The 24,339-nt window shown below is 46.3% G+C and overlaps 1 protein-coding gene across 3 annotated transcripts in view; it reads right to left on the reverse strand.

The window, feature by feature from the left end:
- frem1b (Fras1 related extracellular matrix 1b) overlaps nt 1-24,339 on the reverse strand; it is a 124,781-nt gene that overhangs the window by 58,402 nt on the left and 42,040 nt on the right. For all 3 annotated transcript variants that reach the window (XM_039767223.1, XM_039767222.1, XM_039767224.1), the window contains exons 2-14: nt 20,019-20,405; nt 19,775-19,869; nt 17,755-18,047; nt 17,059-17,258; nt 15,492-15,815; nt 15,304-15,412; nt 13,862-13,993; nt 7,262-7,606; nt 5,966-6,108; nt 4,567-4,763; nt 4,227-4,317; nt 2,958-3,125; nt 1,385-1,593 (exon numbers count right to left, since the gene is read on the reverse strand). In XM_039767223.1, coding sequence (XP_039623157.1) covers nt 1,385-1,593; nt 2,958-3,125; nt 4,227-4,317; nt 4,567-4,763; nt 5,966-6,108; nt 7,262-7,606; nt 13,862-13,993; nt 15,304-15,412; nt 15,492-15,815; nt 17,059-17,258; nt 17,755-18,047; nt 19,775-19,869; nt 20,019-20,252 — 2,540 coding nt within the window. In that variant the 5' untranslated portion in view covers nt 20,253-20,405. The remainder of the gene's footprint in view (nt 1-1,384; nt 1,594-2,957; nt 3,126-4,226; nt 4,318-4,566; nt 4,764-5,965; nt 6,109-7,261; nt 7,607-13,861; nt 13,994-15,303; nt 15,413-15,491; nt 15,816-17,058; nt 17,259-17,754; nt 18,048-19,774; nt 19,870-20,018; nt 20,406-24,339) is intronic.

The raw sequence follows: 24,339 nt of genomic DNA on the forward strand, positions 1-24,339 counted from the left end.
AGCTGCAAAGGTGTTACATTCTGAAAATAAATGGCAACAGCACACAATGTCTCCATGAAAGGCACTCCATAAAATGAAGGCTAATGGGGCGTCACGGTGTCTGCCTTGCTTACGGCCTCGTGTGAAGCGTGAACGTGTGTGTCAGACGCTCTTCCATCCAAAGAATTCACCCCAGTATGCCAGATTTCAATTCTTTTTCTTTTTTAAATTTGGCTTTTTCTTGCATCCCAGTGCAACTTTATGCCCTTCCCAGATCATGAATGAGGGATCAAGTGATGCCCTCCACATCACTGAGTGCCACCATCCAAATATCACAAAGCATGTTTGGCAGGGCTGACAAAAGAACCCTAACCCTTTCAGAGAGCCTTGGGGTCCCAATCCCTCCTAACCCACTAACAGCTGTGTTTGGTGGGCTCACAGTGGAGAAGGCCAAACAAACTGTGATGGCCTTCACTACACTACTGGCATGCAGACTTATCTTGCTGAACCCGAAGAATCCTGACTCTCCCCTTTTAAGTCGCTGGGTAACTGATGTTTTACATTATTTGAAACTTGAAAAAATCAAATTCTCACTTAGAGGATCTGTGCAGAAGTTTTTCAAAACCTGGCAGGATCTCATCAATAACATTTTAGAAGAAGCTCATAAAGCACTGAGGAAGCAGATTCTCTCCCTATTCCTATTTTTATCTCTTTCTTTTTCTTCTCCATTCATCTGTATTCACTTATTAATTTATCTGTTTACTTATTTTTTACTAGGTTTAAGTTTTATTCAGGTGGCACGGTGGCGCAGTGGTAGCGCTGCTGCCTTGCAGTTAGGAGACCCCTAAGGGTTCACTTCCCGGGTCCTCCCTGCGTGGAGTTTGCATGTTCTCCCCGTGTCTGCGTGGGTTTCCTCCCCTTGTCCAAAGACATGCAGGTTAGGTGGATTGGCGATTCTAAATTGGCCCTAGTGTGTGCTTGGTGTGTTGGTGTGTGTCCTGCGGTGGGTTGGCACCCTGCCCTGTCTTGGATGGGATTGGCTCCAGCAGACCCCCGTGACCCTGTAGTTAGGATATAGTGGGCTGGATAATGGATGGATGGAAGTTTTATTCTGCTGCCCATGCTCGCTTTCTCAGGGTGGGGGTTGATTTGTTTTCATTCCTATTCTTGTAAAATTGATCTATTTGTATGGAATGTTGTGTGATTACAATAAAATCAATAAAATTAAAAAAAAAAAAAAAGGAACCAAAAATCTGGGACTAACCCACGAATTCAGGGCCTCAACCGGTCCGTCCGTTTTATGAATCCACCCTGACCACCACAGGTTTGCAAGCAGCAGGTGCCACACTTGGGGACACCAGTTGACCTCTAAACCCCTACATTCAGTCTCCAGTTGTCAACTTACCGTACTCTGAATCCCCGAAGGTCGCCCAACGTGAAGATGTCACCTTCCAGCATGGGTGAGCCGTTCAGCTCCACGTGGCCATGCCTTGGCTGTTGCTTCAGTTGTAGCCGCAGATTGTCAGGATTGGTGTCCACGTCAGCGACTAGCAGGTTCTCAGATGTGATGAAACTCCCTGCACCTTCCTCCACTTTCATGGGATTGGTGAAGATCTACGATAAAGCAGACACTTGAGACAAGGAGGCCCCCCATAACAGCAAGCCATACCTTTCTGCGGAAGACATGCTGGCAGCCTGCTCAATGACTTTACCATCCATGGGCTACCATCACATCACCTGCTTGTTTTTTCATATACTGTATTTTATGCTTCCCTTACAGGCTTTTCCAGAGATGCCCTCTTACTGATGCCAGGTTCAGCTCTCATACCACTCCTTGTGTGGCATCCTCAGACGTCATTGCCACTAACTTGCCTGGACAGTGACTGTGAAAGACACCCTTGACAAAGAGACCAGGTGAAGCAGTCTCCAGTACAATGCTTATGAACTTCTGGAAGCCTTTGTGAAGAGCTCAACACCCTGCTGAGGTTACAACGCTACCCTATGGGTCTTCTATTTTAACATATAAGAACACCCTACAGTTGTGGAAGTGACTGGCACATCCACAGCAATTGCTGCCTCATAGAGCCTGCAGGTGGCACGGCATACTTAGTCCCAAGTTGTGCCCTTTTAAAAGAATCACCCTCTGCTTAGCGGGAGATTTATGAAGGTGGTGCAGTGATACAAGTACTGCTAAGAGAGGTGGTCTCATGAATCTTCTCTTCTACGTGTTTTTTGCATATTATTTTAAAAGTATGATTTCTTTGTTAGATATTCAGTGATTTTCTTTCATCATCATAATCATCAGTTGTCATTTTAAATGCCTCATTTACCACTTTTGCCCCTTTTTTGGGTGATGGATCCACATTATTTATTAGTTGCTAGGGTGGTTGCTACCATGTGACTGATATTGACCTGATGTGTGACATCATCGCAACATCAGCTATTTAAGATGGCAGCATGGTCATCTCTTTGCATTTATCATTAGTTTAGTCATTAGTTTGGCTGGTAACAAACCAGTTTGACTTCATCTGGCTGAGTCTGGCACACAAACTCCTGCTGGGATTGTGGAAATCAAATCCTGCCCTTATCCAAACCTCATTTTAACATTTCTCAATTTTAATTTCACATACAAGCTGGTCTGCTCTTGACAGGTGGCTCCCTTATGCCCCCATTGTGCCCTCTGCCTATGTGCCTGTCCATTTCTGACACATCATGGCCTCGACTGAGATCTTAAAAATAGCAGAAGGTGTGTCCCTCAAATCAGCTCTCGGATGTCACTCAGTGGCTTCACCTCCACTTGAGGCCTGGGCACAGAGCCCAGCCTGCCAGGAGGTCCACCCCACCACAGAACCTTCAAGTAAATGACATCCCCATCACTTCTGACTTTAACACCTACAGCCGACTAAAGGACTTCAGCCTGTGTGAAAGAAAGCAAAAGTAAATCTGAGCAGAATCAGACCTTAAATGGTGGCGAGTACCTCAGGAGCCTGATTGTCCACAGGCAGGACGGTGATGTTGAAGGTTAGTCCACTGAGGGTGCCACCATGCTGGTCACTCACAGAGAAGATAAACTGCACATCCAGGGCATTGGGGCCGATATCTACTAGCGGAGGCATGTAGCCCACCTTCAGGTGATTGATGGCGTGCTGAAGGGGAACAAAAAACAATAAAGAGCAGAAAAAAAATATGCAAAAGGCTCCAGGAGGGTAGACTAAGATGACCGTCAAGTGAACAAGATGGAGAAGGGAAGGAGATGGAAGGAGGAAGGAAGGAAGGCTGGCCTCAAAACTCATGGGTGGCAGCCCTGGAAGACGGGAGCCGTATGACTAAAGTGAACGTCACACACCTGATTAGTGGGGACGGAAAATGGAGAGTCGGCTGTGAAAGGCACAATATAACAGATACAAAGATGATGATGTAGAACGAAACTACAGAAGTGTTAGATAGGAAAGGGACTATGTAACTGATAACAGTAGATGGGTTTTAAATACACTATATCCTATAAATATAAAACACACACACATATATATATATATAGATGCAATATGAAAGGCACTATATAACAGATACACTGGATATAGACACATAAATAGATGTGAAAGGCACTACATAATATATCAGCAAATTACATAAAAGACACTATATAACAGATGGTGGGATAGATAGATAGATAGATAGCGTAGTTGGCAGGATTAGATAGATAGATAGATAGATAGATAGATAGATAGATAGATAGATAGATGTGAAAGGCACTATATGATAGATAGATAGATAGATAGATAGATAGATAGCGTAGTTGGCAGGATTAGATAGATAGATAGATAGATAGATAGATAGATAGATAGATAGATAGATGTGAAAGGCACTATATGATAGATAGATAGATAGATAGATAGATAGATAGATAGATAGATAGATAGATAGATAGATAGATAGAGGGTCGCCTGTGTGAAGACAATTCTTCATGTCATCAGTTCGCACACTTCTCGATGGTCCAGGATTTTTCTGGTGATTTTCTATGTAATAAACTTAATAAGTTATAGCGTAATGAAAATTGCATAATTAGATCTGGACCACCCTATAGATAGATGTGAAAGGCGCTATATAACAGATAGCTGGACACTGCCTTTCACATCCATCTAACAGACAGATATGCCATCTCCCTATCATGCACAGATTGTGCCCACTGGTGTTTATTTTTCCAGGTCCAGCAGCATGTCACTTGCTGCCATAACTCCCAACCTCACCTGAGTGAATGACTTGAGCAGAGGGACTGAGGGGTCCTTCTTCTTTGAGCCCATGCTGTCGGTAAAGAAGAGCTTGCCAGCATCATGCTCCCTGTCACATCCATCAGCGAGCGAGGATGGGCAGAAAGAAGAAGAAGAAAATCATGAAGGCACCACAGCAGCAAGAGATTGAGGGGGCAACCTGAGCAAGAGCCCCACATTCACAGTAAAAGGATTCTGGCAGAGAGGTGTGCCATCTAGAGTGACAGCTCTGTCAGGCACTGGACGTCTCAGCACAGGGGCAGTTCACCTGCCCTTCACACATCTAAAGCAATCTACTTTTAAAGTGCAAAGAGCTCACCTATCGGCCTGGGGGACAAAGCAGGCCTGTGTGACAAAGTACATGAGGTCCGCATCAGGAGACTCCACATCCCTGAAATGGAGGTGGCTCTTGGTGATGTACGCGATGTCAGACTCCTTGACGGTGATGGCCCGCACTGTGCTGGGGACTTCCTTTGGCAGCTGGTCTTTAACAGGTGAGATGTGTATGACCACCACCTGTCATAAGAGAGAGGTCTAATCAATCAATCAATCACTCATTCAATCAGTTAGTCAATTTCTCCAATGTTCGCAGCACTACAAGGGGTGAAAAATGAAAAGCCAACAAATAGCATAACTCCTGTTTGTCTTCGGAGGACGACCACAATCAAATCTGAACGCCTCATTCACTAAGCACATCGACCCGCCCATTTAACAAACCTTTAATCAGCAGGTTGAAACGGTCCTGCAGCTACCAGCCTCTTGTGTCGTCCACCTTCTCTGACCACTTATGTCACCCTTAAACAAGGACAGCTGACTTCTGAGAGGGGCACCCAAAAATAAAACTTGGCTGGTCAGCAAAGAACCCATATAGGTGGCAGTGCCACAGCCACACTTGCGTGTCTGACTGGATGATGACACCACTGCTGCTCTTTCTGATTCAGTGGGGTATGGTGTGCCCAAAATGAGCATCCCCATCAATACCTCCCTCTGCCCACTCGCTGCCATGTCTGCACAGACCCGAGTCTCTTTCTGCTGCGCTGTCTGCTTTGACTGTGTATCCTAAACTGGACTCTTGATTATTTTGTGAAGTGCCTTGTGTTAATGTATTCTATGAGTAGTGGGCTGATAAATGGGTAGCTGCATCAATTCATGGACTGACTCATGACAGCATCAATGCCAGTCATGTCTGTTGGGCCTGCACAGATGACATAGAAGGAGACCTGCATGCCTCTAGAACAACATCCTACATGGCAGTTTTCCCAGCGTCTGCCCAGATGCGTTTTCCTCCTTACTCTGGTGTCAATACCTCATGGCTGTTGGGTCTCCATGTCATGGTGGCAGAGACGCTTGTTTGTCTGCCCAGATTTGCTTCTCCTTATGAGACCCCCTCTACAGTGCTGTCTGTTTTTAACTTGTTTAGTTTGTAAAGTGCGTTGTGATGACACATTCTATGGGTGACAGATGATGGATGGGTGAGTCTGCACAGACAAAGTAGTAGGACACACTTACTACTCTTAAATAACACCCTACTGCCCAGTCTGTGCCAATTCTGCATGTGTCTCTAGAGCAGCTTTTCCTCCACGTGTCTGCACAGCTGGCCCATGATGCCTCTTTCCATGCCACTCTTGTAAGTGTCATGTCGTGTACCATCAGGGTCAGGAGCAGCCATGTCTGAAGTAAATGTCACAAGACTTAACCTGCCAGGCAGCTCCACTTACATGAGTCTGGGACAGGTTTGGAGGCTCGTGCCCATCAGACAGCGTGAATTCAAAGGAGTCTTCAAACAGCTCACCCCCCAGGTGCTGGTAATAGATCAGCCCATGGAACAGGTCCCTCTGCAGGAAGCTCTTCACCGGGAACCCTGGTGAAGAGAATCAGAGCAAGTGGTAGGTTACTGAACTGCCAAGGACGAGAGTGGACCACAGTTAAAGACTGAAAAGACCGATGGGTGGCATAGCACTGCTGCTTCAAAATGCCACAGTCTTTGATTCAAAGCGTCTCAATGTGTAGTCTGCATGTTCTCCCTATTTCTGTTGGATTTGTGCTCTCAACTGGTGATAGATTGGCATCCGTCCAAGATGGGTCTGCACTTGGCTTCTAGTGACCCTAAAATGACCAAGAGTCTGACACCCTTGGCCAGGCATTAGATACAATAGTCATGTCCATCCATTTTCACCACCTTCATGGCGAGTTCATTCCAACACCAATAGATGCAGCCTGTGGATTGGCCCTACATGGGTGGTCAATTTACTGGTGGGAGACCACAGAACCAAGAATTAAGTTGAACAGTGGAATTCTACCTGAAAGGGGAACCAAGCAAATACCGCCAACCACTGTGCCACCTCACCAGTCATGTCTGTCGTTCCATTCTTCAGGCAACAGCTCTGCTTTAAAAGCTGGCTGGTCAGTCAGTTAACTCATTCCTTTTCATTTTTGACATTTGAACATTCAAGACTTCAACTAAAACGTTCAATGGCGACTCACAGCGAGCATTCAACAAGCTCCCTCTTCGCAGTGTGGAGATTCAGGGTACAACTCCAGAGTTGATGCCAGTTCACCACACACACACACTCATACTTGGTCAATTCAGAGCAGATGTTGGTGTGTGGGGGCAAAGGAAATAAATCACCCTGAACACAGAGGGTTCGGGTACCATTGCCACCATTAAAATATTTAGAAAAAGAAACCTGATCTCACTTGGTCACTGTGTGTCACCTGTCACTGTGTACAGATGGTCTCCAGGACTGCTGCTTGACAACACTTGCCTGGAAATGCCATAGCACCTTAAATTGTGCCCGCTACTCAATTACGCTCACCTGGTCTTTATGTAGTGCGATTCCCTGTGTGCAACCCCTGGGCCTAAAGCTTAACAACTCTTACTACACCATGTATGGCGTCTTACCAACCTCGACTTGGTCATTATGTAGTGCCTATCATCACTCTGGCCAGTCTCTATGCCATTCAATGCTGAGTCTTACCCTACATCTGCAGGTCTTCACAGAAATTCAAGGTACCTGGCAACCCTGCGGAGGGCTTTTTGACTATCTCGCCTGCGCGGGGCAAAACGGTGAGCTGGTAGAGAATGTAGTCGTCACTGGAGTCCAGATCAGAGGCCAGCAGCATGTGCTCCTCAATGAGGACCGCAGCGCCCTCCTGCACCTCGAAGGCCATGTTGTTGATGAGGAATGGGGGCGTGTCATCCTTCGGGAGGATGTTGATGGGGAATTTGTGGCGGATGCTGTGCTTGCCATCGGAGATGCGGAAGACAATGTAATCCTTAGTGGTGTCGCTGTCCCCATGGTGGTACCGGACAGTGCCATCTTTGATGTCCTGGACTCTGAACATGAATCCTTTGCCACCTGAAAAAGAGAAAGATATCAGGAGTCACATTCTGCAGCATATCAGCCTGAACCACTATCACAAGATGTAATGACTTGGCAGCCCATGCTGGTAGACACAACTAAAGCCTAGGCATCAAAATGGCACTTAACTCTCTGAGGGGTATGATCCATCAAAGGGTCTTCCTGTCCCCTGCTCAGACTTGAATGATCATCAAAGCCAACGGACCCTGGAGCTGAAGGCAGAGCAACTCATCCTTATGGCCTCCAGGCATGAACTTTGACTTTCATGTTGGGCTGGGTGGCTTCACCTAAGACCTGTGCTCCAAGGCACCCTTTGCCCGAGGAAGGAAATTCCCTTGAAAGATGCGTCAGTCAATTGTTGGGATACCAGTGGGTCTGCAATGGACTGTGGCAAGTGAAGACTTGTTGGTCAGCTGCAGCACAAGGGGCTGACAAAGCACGGGTGGGTGTGGAGCTTCCACACGGTCACAGACGGTGGGCAGTAAGCACCTCGAAGGTGCAGTCAGCCTGGGCCAGTTGTTAATTCACCCTTTTTATCTGGCCACTCACCCATCCATTAGTCTGTCAACTCCATCCATCCATCCATTCGTAACATCCACTTATCCATTAATCTGTATTGTCAACTCCTCCACCCTTCCATTCATTATGAACCCTTTATACATTGCTGGATCACAGGAACTTGGGCACAATGTGGCAGTCAGCTTAAGCTGGGTGCCAACCTGTCACAGGGCACAAACTAGGGCGTGTCCTGGTATCCCCTCTGGGTTCTGTCCCTGCCACGCTAAACTTGTCAGCAGGATTGGAAAACACACAGAGGCCCCCTTTCACTTTACATTGTCATTCTGTTTTACCTTTCAGCGTTTCCTGTCTTGAGATTTCAGTTCTGCTAATGCCACTTATAATGTTTATCTGGGCATGAATGACAGACTGCCTGTCAATCCTCTACGTTTAAATGGCTCTGGCTGGTCAGTTCTCTTCCACTATCGGTCTTTTGGTCAGTTTTTTAAAGTAGGTGGCCGGCTACACCGGTACATTTGACTAATATTTGTGTATTTCTGTTCATGGTACCCAGTGGCAGATGGCATTAGGGTGCATGCCATCAAAATAAAGGCTGTCTTTGTGCCTCCCACCACTACATGATCTCATGAATGTTCGCTTTGCCCGCTGCCTGCCATATCTTTTCACCTGTGCTCTCCAGGTAATTACACCCAGGATTCAAGGAGGTGTGGGTCAAATTCTGTAAACTGGCCACAACTGACATGGCACAGGTGATGAGGATGAGTGTCTCCAGGCCCACAAATCCACCATCTGTTTGAATATGCTACAGCCCTCCAGTGGTGCGACAAAGCAGGAGAGAGCACACTTCCTCCACTGGACATCATGTTGGCTAAAGCAGAATGAAAGAATCAACTTTTAGCTGGCTGACCCCCAAACCTGGCCAGTGGTCTTGATACAGTATATGTCACCCCAACAAGAAAAGTTTGACAGCATGTTGCATGAAGTGTAAAGTGAGGAGACACAGACTTTTAATTTGAAAGAAAGTTTGGTTTGCCTGAAGGCATCACGAAGTTCCCCGGACCGTCAGAAGTTAGTGCCTTGCAGCCTACTCTAATGATGACGTCCATGTGTGCCAGCAAGACAGAAGGTTAAGTTCAGCAGACAGCTTGAGAGATGAACGGTCAGACAGTAAAACCTAATTACGACTTACCAAGGGATACGGCAACAAGTCCAAATGCAGTGTGGTAATTGGGCCCAAAGGTGGTTGTGGGCATCAGGCCCAAACGCACAATCAGATGCCAATAGGGAAGTAGTCAACTCATCGACAGATTGGCTAAAGGCAGTAGACCAAAAAAAACAGCTTTATAATTGGCACCGGTCACCCGAGGATGGTCCATCCCCAAGTGCGAACGCCGTCCAATTCCAGTATTCTGCAGAGACTTGGTTCTCACAAGGTCCCATATGGAGCCCATGGTGGCATTGGGTCCGGTAAAATCAGGCCAGTGGATGGTGGATTCAAAGGAAAAATGGATGCCTGTTGTGCCTCACACTCTCAGTACCCACCAGTTGAGGTGCTTAACACACCTTACTTGTGCCTGGGTGTCTCTGGCTTCAGCAGCATGGGACAAAAGGGCAGTCATCCTGGCATTATGGGACTCCACCACAGGATAGGCCTCCGGCATCCCCGTTTCTGGTTTGGGAAGAGTGCTGAAACCAATGATTGGCACCTAGGTTTATTTCCTGGTCTCTCTTCTTTATTGTTCAATTCTGTCTCCTCCTCCTGGGCCAGATGTGCTGTGAGCTAACATCCTGCCATTAATGTTCTCATCAACTGGGCCATTCCGGCATTTCCTTTCCAACTAAAGGACTCCTCTCATCAAGCCCTTGGATTTGAATGACAGCCTGGAATGTCCTCAAGGTGAGTCATACTTTTTGCTTTCTTTCATTTTCCTGGCCTGTTGATGCATCATGCCCTCTCATCATTTCCTGCCACTTTAGGCTCATCTCTGGCCATCTTCTTGTTCACCCCACATTACCTCTTGTTTATGCCCATTCATGTCACTTGCCTTGGTTGCCCGACTGAGTCTTTGTGCTCTGCAGTAACTCACCTCACCTCTTACCATCCATTTTGTGCACTTTCCACACCTCTGTCCATATCTGTGATTAAGTAGGCACAACTTGGAGCACACACGACGTATTCAAAGATCCAACAGTCACATTAGGGGCATGTGTGACTCCACATAAATGTAAAGGTAGAGGCGGTTGTCGGCCTTTATTAAACTGACATTACTCTTCCAATTTGGCTCAGGTCTCCACAGCCTGACAGAATGGCCCATTTTGTAGCGTGATGGGCACTTTGCTGTAATCAGAGTGAACACTGGCAGAAGACCAGGAGATGACAGTCCAAGGCAGTCAAAACGGCTAAAGGTCAGACACAGACCAAGACGACAGAAAGGAAGTACAGTGGAGTAACGAGGGTGAGAGGTGGCTGACTGTAACTAACACGGCCTTCCCTAACTAGAATAATCAACGCTCCTCACACAAAAGACTAATATATATGGGGATTTGTGATGCAACAGGGCATATGACCAGCAATGGGCAAGCAACCATAAACATGGCCACTACAATGAGGCAGCGTGCAGTATGGAGGAGAGGGCAGCCCAAAGCTAAATATAACACGGCCCCACCATGCCGTCACCACAATGTCACACAAGAGATCGGCACACCTCTCTGAGGCAGGCAGAGGTGACTCTCAGGGCCTCAGTATGACTGCGAGAGTGTTCTAAAGTCCAGCCTTCTATGCACTGGGGGCGTCTGGACAGGTAAGCTTCACACAGGTGAGTGTGGTGGTGCGCAATAAGCAACAACCCTTAATAAGATGTATATCGTGATGCCATGTCAAGTGTCATGGCAACCAGTCCTGCAACTGCATTCACTTGACCACATACAACAATTGTGGTGGCATCTTAAGGTAGGCGAGCACCAGAACATAGGTGCAGTGAAGCATCAAGCACTTACACATGTTCCTTTAGCCCGTCTCCATAACCATCCTGCCTCTGAACGTTTGGGGATGGCTCCAGAAACACAAATCCCTGACACGTAAGCTGATGGAGGAGTGTTCACTCACTTCTTTGTGCTTAACACAGATGCCCTTATTACCTGCTGGAATGACACTTGTTCCTACGTGTGCCCATATTACCTGATGGAGGAGTGCTTGTTCATATTTGTGTCCCATTTGTCCTCCATGGTTTATTTCCTTGAAATGACATAATGGTAGGCTGATTTACAGATTCACACCTCACTCTAAGGCTTCTGAACATCCCCGATTAATCAAACTTCCTTGGCATGCGGACACCTGCCATTCAAACCCAGGTGCAAATCGGTCAGTCTGTGCCCACCTGGTCCCTTCTGCCATTTTAGTAACAGAGTGAAAAGAACCCCATCAGCCATTACCTGAAGCCCGGAGCCTCTCTGGACTGCTGCCATCACCACTGGATGGGAACACTCAGACAGTGGGCCAGTCCACAGCCAAGAGTCAAACCAAAGCACAGACCTTTGGGATTAAAACAAAGGGAGAGCAGGCAAACCCCACAGGGACTGTGACCCACCTGGGAATCAAACTTCTGCTTGGTTATCTAACCATCACCCTGTCTGCAGAACAGAATAAATACATACATACAAAATGGAGCACCCTCTGCACCCTAGTGTCGCCCAAATGTCTCCCAGTATGCACATTCCCATAAAAAGTCTCACTCGGCTCACAAACATGCTCTGGCCATTAGCGTCGACAGACACTGCCCATGGGAGACGCAGCATACGCCTTGGCAATCTGTTCTAGAAACGCCACAAACTAAGTAAGAGTCAAGTGTGCGGCGAGCTGGAACAACAGCCGCCATCATTCTGCCTACAAAATGCCCCTTGGCAGGTCGATGACAACATGTTTTACCCTTTCTCAGCAAACACATGCCGCCACCTTGCATATGTTTCATAAAATTGCACATATTTAACACCGACGGGCAACACGTGGAACAGACTGAGAGGCAACCAGCAAGGACACTAGGAGCTTGGGCAGGAGCAGTGCCCTCCACAATGGCACAAGGAGCTTGGGAAGTTGTCAGGTTGCTCGCAAGGGCACAAGGAGACAAGGAAGGTTCCAGGCTGCCCATGAGCTCACAGGGTGCTAGGGTAGTACCTGGGCAAAGTACAAAGACACAAGGAACTAGAAACACAGGCCAAGCAACATACGAGCACATAGAGCTCAGGTAGGAGCGCTGCCATCCACAAGGACACATTTAACTCATTTAGGTGCTGGGCAGATTATGAGGGGACAGGGAGATCAGGCAGGAGTCGGGCAATAAACAAAGATGCAAGGAGCTTGGGCATGACAGCTGTGTAAGGTGCGTAGACTAATAACCCCAATGTGAAGCACTGGGTGCGTGAGAGCAACCATTAAGTAATACATTAGGGAAGCTTAACAGCAGTTGGAGAGGAACATAGTAGAAAAGGCGAAAGACGACTCAAAGAGATTCTTTCACTATTTTAGTAGTAAAAGGAGGAGGAGAAGTGCATCAGGGTTGAAGAGGTTGAAAGTTGAATAGGAAGCAGTACTGTTCAGATTAAACAGGACAGGCTGACATCAAACAAATCAGCAGGGCCAGACAATATTAATCCAAAAGTTCTTAAGGAGGTGAACGAGTACAGATATAAACCCTTGATGCATATTTTTAGGAAGTCACTGTGCAGTGGAGAGATTCCAAAGGACTGGAAAATGGCAAATAATATCCCGTTATATAAGTAGGGTGATCGGGCAGATCCAAGTAGGTAAAAGGCCAGTCAGTAAGCTTACTGTGCATCACAGGTAAAATAATGGAAGGAATTATTAAGGAAAAGGCTGAGTAACACATGGAAACAACGGGAGTTTTACTGAACAGTCAGCATGGGAGGTCATATTTTACTAACATGTTGGAATTCTAAACATTTATGTTAACAGTTGAATTCTGCAAAAATAAAAAATCTAAATCACGATGACAGAATAAGACGACCAAATTAGGCTGCATACAGTCAAGTCCACTGCAATTTAGGATGCTCACTGTTTTCGTCTCAGTTTACCGAGTTTTTGACATTGACCCCTGTAAAAGAGGGCATGCAATGGATGGTACTACCTTACCCAGTGAGAAGGCTATTATAAAGGACACAGACAGCAGGAGACCGTCTGGTCAGGCCAGAGGTTCTCAAGGTACTTTGGATGGCAGCATCCCACTGACAGAGCCCTCATTTGGACACACGCGGGTCTCCATGGGAGCTGAAGTCCCAAAAGGCAGCTCTGCAAGGACCCCTAGGTGCCCTAAGTGCCACTGTCCTGACCCTGCAGGTCTTCCAGGATGCTTTATCATTAATCTGGACATACTCTCAGGTTTGGCCTGAGAAGCTCCTCTGCCTCAGCCAGGTCGCCCAGAGTTGAGAGTTGAGAAGGAAAAAGAGAAAAGAACTGAAGTGCCTTGTTGTGGGGAAGAAGCCTGTTGTAGGTATCTGTTGGATCGGAATGGTGTTTGGGGTAGTGGACGCCCCCTACAGGCTACACCCAGTTTGCCCCAGTGATCCCCTTTGTCTTACCTGCTTTACTGCTTTCAGCACAACAGGAGCGCTAGCCTCAGTTATGGATGGACTTGAGAGCACAACATCAACTCTGAGTGAAAAGGCTCCTTCACAGTCAAACAGTAATGAAGTTCAAGACCAACATCATGGCTGCCTTACCTCGGACAGTAAGTCTCCCGTGCTGTGGTCCATCCACTGCCACCAAGTAGACACTATTGATGTTGTCGTTGTCCACGATCTGGAAGTTCTCCCAGGAAATTGGCCTTGACTGCCCTTCCAACAAGTCCAGTCCTGTACAGAATGTGGTCAATATGAAAGGCATTTAGTAGGCAGTACCTGACCGGAGGTCACTTCTGCAAACTGAAATTAATTGCTAAACGTGACTGGCATTTCTGGTGGCCTTGATGTAAACAATGACGCTCCTCTCCCAGTCACTTTGTTGGTGAGTTCCATTTTAATGCCTTACTTCATAAAGTCCCACAAGAACTTAAGGTCTAAGCAGCATGTGTGGCTTGCTGGACCCCCGACTCTCAGACTGTGAACCCCATCTCAGCCACTCTGAAGTATCAGATTTCAGAGCTCTTTACAACATTCCATGGCACGATATCCCAGACTTCTGAACGGCCTCTTGATGTCCCAGTATTTCAGTAAACGCACTGCTCTTACTGCTGTTTGAACCTCGGGTCAAGGTGTCACAGTCCTTTATCTTCTACTGTGTCTGCCTCATTGACTTGCACGTAATACATGAGGACCCCTAGAGCAGACTACAGGAAGTGCACATCCTCTTTCAAGGTGCTGCAGCACTTCATCTCAAACAACTTGAGTTTTTAGAAAGGATCTGGACGACACATTGGGGCATCGTGGCTAATAGATGACCCGATGAGCAGAAGGTAAAATTCACTCGTTTGTCAAACCTCGCTTTTAATGGTACAGTTTGAGCCTCACATAACTTAAAACATTTTTAAAAATAAATTAAATGGTAGTCAAGAGCAAGAGGAGACCCTGAGCTCATCCAGCAGATTAGAGGGTTGCAGAAGGAATAAACTGAGGCAGCAGAAACCTGGCAGTTTGGCATGATGCCACTGACCCAGAGTGATGGGATAGGCCCAACAAGGAGGTGCAGGGATATCACTTTCAGTGGGCACCAGTGGGTTTCAAGGAGGGGTCTCATATTCGCTTTGTGCTATGTGGAAAGAGGAAGCAGTCACAGGTTCAAATGCTTATCACTCCTTTTCACTAAAGCAGTAAATCCCTGATCCCACATTTATTATTCTGCATTACTGGGGTCGCAAACAGGAAAGGGGGAGAGTGGTTTCAGTCGGGCAGACCAGAATTTATGAATGACAGGGACTAACCAGTGTGTCCTGACTCAGCCAACTGGAGTTAACAATCGCCCCTGTGGGTGCCCAGACACAGCACCATCATTTAAAGTTCACATATCATGACTCGGAGAATCTCCGCACTCTTCACCTACTAGTCAGCAAAAGCTTGCCAACATGCCAGCAGTGGGTATAATGACAAGCCACAAAAGAGACCAGCACTAAGAGATCATTGAGGATTTAGGCCTTAATGGACACAGAGTGCTAAAGAAGGACACTCACCCATGTTCCAAGAAACCCGAGGGGCATTGGTCTCTGCTGACCGAATAGAGAAGTGCACCATAATGGGAGGGCTCTCGGCAAAGAAGTCATCAATGGCCACAAACTCCACCTGTACACAGCACAACAAAAGATACTGTGGTGAGACAGGATACAAACCACAGGGGTCAGCACCTCAGGCCCCTCTGCACCTCAAAGTTCCGACGGCCGTTGTGGCTGCTGTTGGGAGGCTGGTAGGCTATCTTCATATCGTGGAGGTCCTGCCAAGTGAAAGAAGAGCTCTGCTTTGTGTGGTCATCTAAGTGGGTCAGATAGCCCTCCATGGGGGGTTTGGTGATGTTAAAGACCAGCCTGGACTGGGGGGTCTCGTCATCTTCAGCATCCAGGGCTGCTGTGCTTAAGGGAGTCAGAATGAACTGGTCCACCTCCAGGATGAACATGGACATGAAGGCAGCCCGGGGCTGCTGGTTTGGAATCGCCCCACGTATCTTTGCCGGAATCCAAGCATTTTGCATCTTGAAGGAAAAAACAAAAGTTACATTGGCATTTCTTATGGATGACCATGTGGTTCTGAATTATCAATCCAGATGAATTTGCAGATTCCTAAACACAAAGTGGAAACCAACAAGCACACATGCCAGGCCAGACAAATCTGCCTGCATCACACACATTGGCAGCAGCAAATTGGTAGGTGATGTCTGGGGAGGGACACCTGAAGCCAACAAATAAACTAAACTACTGAAAAGCCTCTGTGATGTGACTAAAGCAAGTAAGAGGAATGAGAGCGAGGACACTGCAAGGGCCTGTGTGGGCTGTTTTAACACTCCAGGCACCAAGGTCTCTTCTGGGTATCAGTGAGCTAAAAGACCACCAATTCGTACAGAAGAAGGGTGATGTGGGATGGGGCCCAAAATTGGTTAAAACGGCCCTGTGAGAAAAACCTTAGATGCTGCACAAGTTTCACCCATTTAGTGCTGCTCAGCATCCTCTGTTGCCAGAATGGAGAAGTGTCACACTTACTAATGGTGCCAGTGCTCAGGCTGAACATATTGACTGGGTCATAAATGGTAGTCTCTGCCAAAGAGAGTGCCAGCGCTACAGTCACAATGAATAATAATAGTGTCATGACACTCAGTGGTGCCAGTGATCATGCCACTGATGACAATAGTGTGTTCGAAGAAGGTAGTGGACTTTACTTCCTACAATTGCACAGGGTTACTATGATGATGGGGAATTGTTCTAACATATGTTTTTTGTCATTTGGAATGATTTTTAGTCATTATTGTTTATTTTTATTTAATCATTCTGATCTTTTTGGCAGTTAATTTCTTTCCAGCACCATGTTGAGTGTCAATTTCCTCAGAGGTTTTCTTTTATTTCTAATAACAAAGTACACTGCTGGTCACATGGGTGTAGTTTGTGATGTCACCCTTTTTTTATGACATCACTGCACGAGCATTATAATAGATGGCAGTACACTACAGTTGTCTTCCGAATTTCTGGATTCATACCAAACCAGCTCTGTTGCAACCTAGTTACGTAGCTTAATGAGAAATCCTTCTACTCTGACCTTTGACACTCAGACCTTTCCATTTGTCTCATGCGTCCTCCAGGTTTTAAGTTCCGCCCATTTCATGACTATTCTTTATTTTTCCCCATTTCTGCCTTCATCTCGCAGAAAATTACAGGTAGCACGCATCCCGCCTCATCACAAAAGCCCACAACAACCCTGCTGCTGGGGTTCTTCTCCCGTCTTACCTGCACCAGCGAGCGGGTCTTCTTGTCCCTGATCTCCACGCGGATGGAGACATAATCAACCTCGGAAGAAGGTGGACTCAGGTGCTGATACCGGAGGCCCATCTGAAGGAAGGCGTCGCAGTCAGCCTTGAGGAAGCGTACCTCTTTGGCTCCAGATGGGCAGGCTTTATTGCCAGGACAGGCTGGCCTTGCCTGTCGAACTACGGGACAAGCAATGGAAGAAAAAACAGGAGTTGAGATTCTGAATATTACCAGCACTGCTGCTGCCCCCAGTGTGCCCGCTTTCCTTGGTCCTAAATACACAGCAATGCTTACGGCAAGCTGGTGACTGAGAGCTGGAGCTGGAATCGGCCAGCTCTGACCAGGCTGGGGACTGTCTTGGAGAACCACAGAAGTGGCTTTCATTGCATCTGAACTGGAGTAAATCTGTGAAGAAGCCTGGCCTGGACACCAGTGAGGAAGTAAACAAGGAAGAAACGGCAGGCATTTTCAAAAATATTCTAGTCATCCTTAGCAGTGAAAATGCAAGTTGCTCCTTGTGTGCCATGGAATTAACAGTATAAAAAATGTCAATTGGGCACTTTCCTGGACAAAAGCCTCTCATCCTGACTAAATGAACATGGGTAACAGAGTTAAATTTAAAACAGAGGAGAGGGGACAAGCAGAGTGGCCTATAATCCCACCTATATGGGTTACCTTTTCGTAACTCTGTGCCAGCGCCACTTTCTTTTTGGTGAGCCCGGCTGGAATCTTCCACGATCAGCTCTCCATGTGCTGGCACATTAGTCTCTGAGGAAATGAGTCGCACTGTGCAGACTCCATCAGGAATGGACTTGAATGACACTACTCGGCTATCCAGCAAATTTGATAACCCATGGAATTCTGGAACTTCAAGTGCCACGGGGCCAAACTGGATCAGAGTTTCCTTGGGCTCTGTCACCTGCACCTCCAACAGGAACGTTTCCACAGCGGTTTCGGATTCAGTGAACCTGTAAGCCAGACATAAGCCAGTCATCATCCTATTAGCCACCATGTCACACCCACTTCTTTTTCACATACAATGCCAGCCATAATCACTCTTTTACTTTGTTTGCAATGCAATGCTCAGCCTGTCGCAGTCATACTAACTGATCCATATGCCTCTTGCCACAAGAGCGCCATGAAAGGAGCTTAAATCCCTATGAGCCACACACACTGACACAGCACCTCACTACATTATTATTAATACGTTTACTTTTTGTTCTTTTACTGTGTGCCCGCACAGCATAAAATGCTTATGACAATGCTGTTTGTGTCCCAGTTCCAGTATGTAGCTGGTGTCATGTGCCACAAACAAACTGTGATGCGTCTTACTGCTGCAAAAACTGCTGTGAGGAATGGGAAGCAGGGTGGAGGTGAAGCCCTGGGGACAACTGTGTGACGGGGCGAGGGTCAGTGCTCACATGCCCCTCAGACTAAGCGGTTTATGACCTGGTCATCAGTACTAGTTTGAAAACAAGATGGCAATGCCAATGCTTCCCTCTTACAGAGCGCGGCTGTATCTAAATATTTAAATAACAGTTGTCTGATTACCGCTAGGATTTTGTTTTTTCTGTTGCTGTTTGTTCTTGCTGTGGCTGCTGCTGCATCCATTACCATAATAATAAAGTATATAAAAATGCAGGTACAAACATACATGTTACGCCCAGAATCGTTAGCCAAAGTTGGAGTATTTACTTATTCTTAATGTGAATCTTCAAACCTTATTTTCTGGCTAATTTGAGAGCGCTAATGGCCACATACATGTTTTATTTAGACTTGATTGAGCACTGTGACCTGGTGGCACAAGGGCTGAGGCTCCCATATTCCATGCCAAGCTTCACACATTCATTGCTGTCTATGGGGAAATGGTGGACTCCCCCATCACTTGGACTAATAAATTCAAGGTAAGGGTTATGTCCTCAGGCCTGGCGGATAGCAAAGATGCACAGAACTCCAGGCATCACTGTTCCCCAGCCATCATCATACACGGTGGCCCTCCATCTGACTTAGCCACCTGGTGGCACCCCAGGTATCCTTCCCCGTCTCTCACCACTTGGACTTTTATTTCTCTTCACATTTGCCAGTGGTCAGTCTATTTCCTATATGGCCTGAACCCATGAACCGTAGGACCGGAGACAGACTGGCATCCCTTCCTGTGAGGGATCCAGCTGCTTCAAGTGCAATGCGATGGCTGCAAAGGGCCATTTCTAATTCTACATATTTCTGCCACTGGGTTGGCAACATGAGGTGGTGTCTCACTTAAAAATCTTTTTTTTTCCCTCATCAAGTTCACTTGCCCCTGATGTCAGACTCATTGTTAATAGTGAATGTGTGGTACACTGGCACAGATCCACGACCCACTCCGATGCCATTAGCATAGGCTGTGGACGGGGACATTTGCTCCTCCTTTAGTTTCTCCTACAATTCTTCGTATTTACTTGTTGAATCAGGGTGGCTATGGGTGGGCTCAATGAGTTTTTGACCCAAAACAAAATGAATCAGCTCACTTAAGAAGGCAGGTGACCACTGTGGGCCACAGGGAGGGTCCAAGACATGGTGGCATCTTGGATGCCTGAAAGAACCAACAAAACGGGTGCAGCTACAGGTGCTGTCCACATATCATTTGTTCTTAAAGTGTCTTTTTTGTGTACATTTGCTGTCTCCAGCTTCCATCCAGACTGTGACCCCTGGGTACCTGTACAGCCTCAGCATGACCTTGTCTTCGCCAAGCAGCGGGCTTCCATTGTGGACATACTTCACCTCGTCTGGCAAGAAGTGGCAGTCGAACACCTAGAGGGTGGAGACACATAACAGGTTTTCTTAGGGTTATTGTTTCTGCTTCTGAGCCCATCACACTGCCCTCTACAGCAACACCACTGACATGCCACTATCCCAAGAAACCCCCCTCCACCCCACCCTACCCAAGGAAGTCCTCTTACCTGTGGGCTCAGCTTACCAACGCGCTGGGTGACGGGCTCATTCAAAACCACCTCCACCTTGCAGGTGTCCAGCTCTTTGGGAATGTCAAATCGCAGCTCGTTGTCTGTTAGAAACACTGACTGTCCTCTGCCCACCTTTAATCCTCTGTTGAGCTGGACCAGACTCGGTGCTGCAGGCAAGGCTACTGCTAACACAACGGACACCAGGAAGGCCAAGTCAGCCATTGTGGTCATACCATTAGATACACTCTTAAGATGACCAGGACGAATCACATCCGAGCGTCTTCAAAGCACCACAGGATTGGACACAGTAAGTGATGGCATCCACTCGCCTGGCTCAGGACGCCGTGAGGAGAGCTGATAGGACAAAATCCAGGAGAACAGAACCTGTAAACCAAATATACATGGTCAAAGTTAGGACAAAGAGTGGACAACTGACAGTGAGTGGATCAACCCCGCTCCTCCAGCATTATTCAAATATGTGTGGTGTGACAGTAGATGGCACTCTTGTGCCTTTCCCAAACCCCAAAGGGAGCTCAAAAGACTAAAGTAAAACAGTGAGGGCCACAAGAGGGGGGTCACAGCTTCAAAACAACAGACAGGAAACACACCCCTCTGGGGTCTTACTAAACTGGGTTTCAACCCCTGTCTCCCAGTGGAGTGGCTCTTACCCTGCCTTCATGTCTCACTTTCCACTCTGCCTCCCTCTTCCTTCCTGGACTCCACCTGTCACCTTCTGCATTCTTAAGCTGGCCACGCCCAGCTGCAACCATACAAACTGGCAATGCCATCTGCACCTCCACCCCGAGGAAACCAAAATCGGTGACCAGAAGGACTACAGGAGTGGACAACATCTGAAGAGGGCATCAGTTGAACGGGTCGTCCCACAGCAGCCATTTGATATTTTTAGGACTTGCACATTCAGTCATACTGGGAGAATCAAGACTAAGTGACAGAACCAATGAGCTGCATCCAGGTGCTTTACAAAGCGAAGAAGAGCACAACTCAGACTGCGTGGCTTGCCAAACACGTGCACAAGAAAAGCACAGGTCAAGACAACAAAGGCAGAGTAGAAGGAGAAGAAAAAGAAGGGACGTCAATTTGGGGAGTAAAGCATCATGGAAAAAGCCGGCAGCTCCTCACAAATGAGTTTCATCAGAGGTCCCTCTTCACGACAGCCACTTACTTCATCTTCATGCACGAGCAGGATAATGTAGTCGTCCTGTCAGGTCTCATTGCCCTGACACCTCCCGCAGGAGCCCTGGCAGGGACTTGAACTCAGGGCCATCTTGTGCTCCACTCGGCTCTTTATGAATCATTCTTTCCATCTGCTTTTTATTTTTTAATGGCGTGCGATGAAGTGCTGTCCAGTTGCTCACTTCAGCCCTCCTCCTCATTTATACTCAACCTTCTGGGTTTCCCTTTTCACTCAAGACTCACAAGGGATTAAAGATGATAGCTCAGAAAGTGGACATGCACAGCGGACTGCCCGACATGAAATGGGAGCAAATGTCTACCAGTGGGGGGGCGGAGGCAGGTAAACAGTAAAAGTACGGGCAGTGGAGCGACTGGGCACATACCATGATATCTCATTTAGACGGTGAAAACGAAACATAAAGTCCAACAGGCGCTGAGGTGATGACATACAGAAAACAAGGAGAAAGAAAGAAAGAAACCTGGCAGAAATGTCAGCGAGTGTAACGGTACAGGATACTGCAAATGGTCAAAGTAGAATACCTTTTCTGAAAAAAGGAAAGTTACCTTACGCACTACTGAAAATTACCTGCACATCGTAAACAATACATTTCATTATTTTTAAAGCCAAGTTCTGTAAAATCAATATTTTTCTGCCTTTAAAATATGCTCCACACCGTTTACTAATACATTACAGTCACACTGAAAAAATGGCCGTTAATTTTAAAGAGCGAAAGTAAACAACTGCACAATGTAAAAACGGTAAAGCGCTGCTTCAGTGACACCGAAGTTAGGATGTTTGCATAAGGACACTGCGTGCTGCAGGTTTTTTACGCTTATGGAAGCTGATTTATGGTGGGATGTAAACTTTAGCAGACTTTACTTCTCCACCAGACAATGTGCCACAACTTCCTCAAACACTGAATTCTTTTCAGTGGATATAATTAAATGATACGTGTTTGCTCTTGGTTGTTATTACTTTACTGATGCAAACTGTGCTCAGGTGTTTGATCCTGACAATATTTTCTAATGGTTTATTGATTGGCATATTTATTACAGTGCATGGATTTCAGGTTCTGGTTAAACGTTCAGTCCTGTTGGAATGTGCTGTAAAGAAACTACAGGTATTTACTACAAAGTTATACCATAGAACTAAAATATCATCACCTTCTTTTTCACAGTACAATTCTGGCAAACACAGGTGCCAGTACTTTATCATAAATTTAACATTATTATTTTTTACAGGGTAGAATGAATACTGTCCTACATACAGAGTCCAGTGAAATCCTCACTTGCATGTCCAGCTATCATGAAACACGTCGCGGCTCTCTGGTGTCATGACAAGAATGGACTCAGATGCAGAATGTCACTCTAATTAAAGCAACACGCAAACTGGCTGACTTGATGTTCCCTTCTTTCTGTGCTGCTGTTACCAAAAACCTCATGGAAAACCCCCTGAATTCCATTTACACCTGAAGCAAATGTTTGACTTGTACACAACTACGCGGTCAGACAGACCTTGCTGCATGAAAGCTGTACGCCTGAGCACTCACTTTATGCATCTTGTTGGTCTTCTCATCTTTAACTCACAGTTCAGATCAGCCTGACTGGTGGCTACACTCCCAGGCCTAAGGGCCAAGACCAAGTCGGCACCGTACTCTACTTAATGCAAAATTTTTCTCTCCACGCGTTTTCCCATTTGAAGGTGTAAAGACAAAATATGAAGGTCAAAGACGAATGTATTATAAAAAGGCACGTAAATAATTCAAGGTGTATACAGTGAGTTAGTAAATAAACAGTAAAGTCTATATACAGTAAATACACACAAAAGATCACAATCCCTCCTTTCCCCACTTCATCATCACAAAATACACATAACAAACACACTCACAAACTCTGTAAGGAGTGGTCACTGAAAGAAGCTGTTAAATGATGACAAATGCTTGAAGAATAATAACTAAAAGAGGGAAAAAAAAACCCACAATCACTTAGCTGAAGGGGCATCCCCAAAATGAATAAATCCCATTGGTCTCACCAGTATGTACGTTTCAGGTATAAGGAGAAGAAAGAAACTGCCATTCAGTGGCAGCGGTCATCATACTGTGTAGCAGTTAGACAGATGGCTGGCACTGCATAACAGACAGAGACGAGGATATGAAAGGCACTTGACTTACTTTAAGGACACTTGTATTTGTTGCAGTGATTTCTGATTGGATTACATAAAGGATTATTAAAAAAGAAAACTCTTACCTCGACAGTTCTTCAAGAAATTAAATTACCTTGGGATTTAATTTAGAAAGAAAGAAAAGTTAAAGCAAGATGACATTTTAATGTCCTTATTATATGTGGTTAATGTTTTATTAACAAGCATCTTAAAACTATTCCTTCTTTCTTAACTTTTGTAAGTGACTTGAATAATTACTTATCTTGCCTTAAAGTATGAACTGTTAAATAGCTCATAAATGTAATCAGGCTTAATGGATATTTCATTGTGCTTTACCCCATTTTCTGTGCGTTATTACTTTCAATTCTTTGTTTTTTATATTTCATTTCTTTCAAAGTTATGTCCGATTCTTTACTATTAGTATGATTAGTATGATTATTATTATTATTATTAATGAGATCGTGTTTGACTGCTTGTACGTCAACGACGATTTAAACGAACTTAAAACAAAGCGACGGACAGACACACAAACGAGGAGAGGTCTGCGAGCCTTCCCGTGTAACGCGGCGTCTGCTAAACGTGACACTCGGGGGCAGGGACGGCCGCTTGTGCCACCACCGCAGGGAGCCGTCATTTGGGATGCCTGGCACGTGTCAATGAAGCCAAAGAGGGCCACAAACGTACCGCTCCGAGAGTTTCACTTTACTGAGGAGGTTCGTCCCCTTCGTCATGGCCACAACGTAGTGGACAAAGAGGGGGTTATTAGAGGGTGTTCTATCGAAGTTGTATCGAAGATCCGTCCCTCGGAGGTGCCGAGACAACCGCATTGTATCAACGGGGAAGGCGTTTGAGTTACTGCCGTTACACAATGGAATGGGGCCGGCGAGCCATGCAAAAGCCACATATTCCCCGTTTTTTGTTAGCTATGGAGGCATTAGGCTAAAAAGTTGACCATTCTCTCCT

Source organism: Polypterus senegalus, chromosome 10, assembly GCF_016835505.1.
Source record: "Polypterus senegalus isolate Bchr_013 chromosome 10, ASM1683550v1, whole genome shotgun sequence".
Classification (NCBI taxonomy): Eukaryota; Metazoa; Chordata; class Cladistia; order Polypteriformes; family Polypteridae; genus Polypterus; species Polypterus senegalus.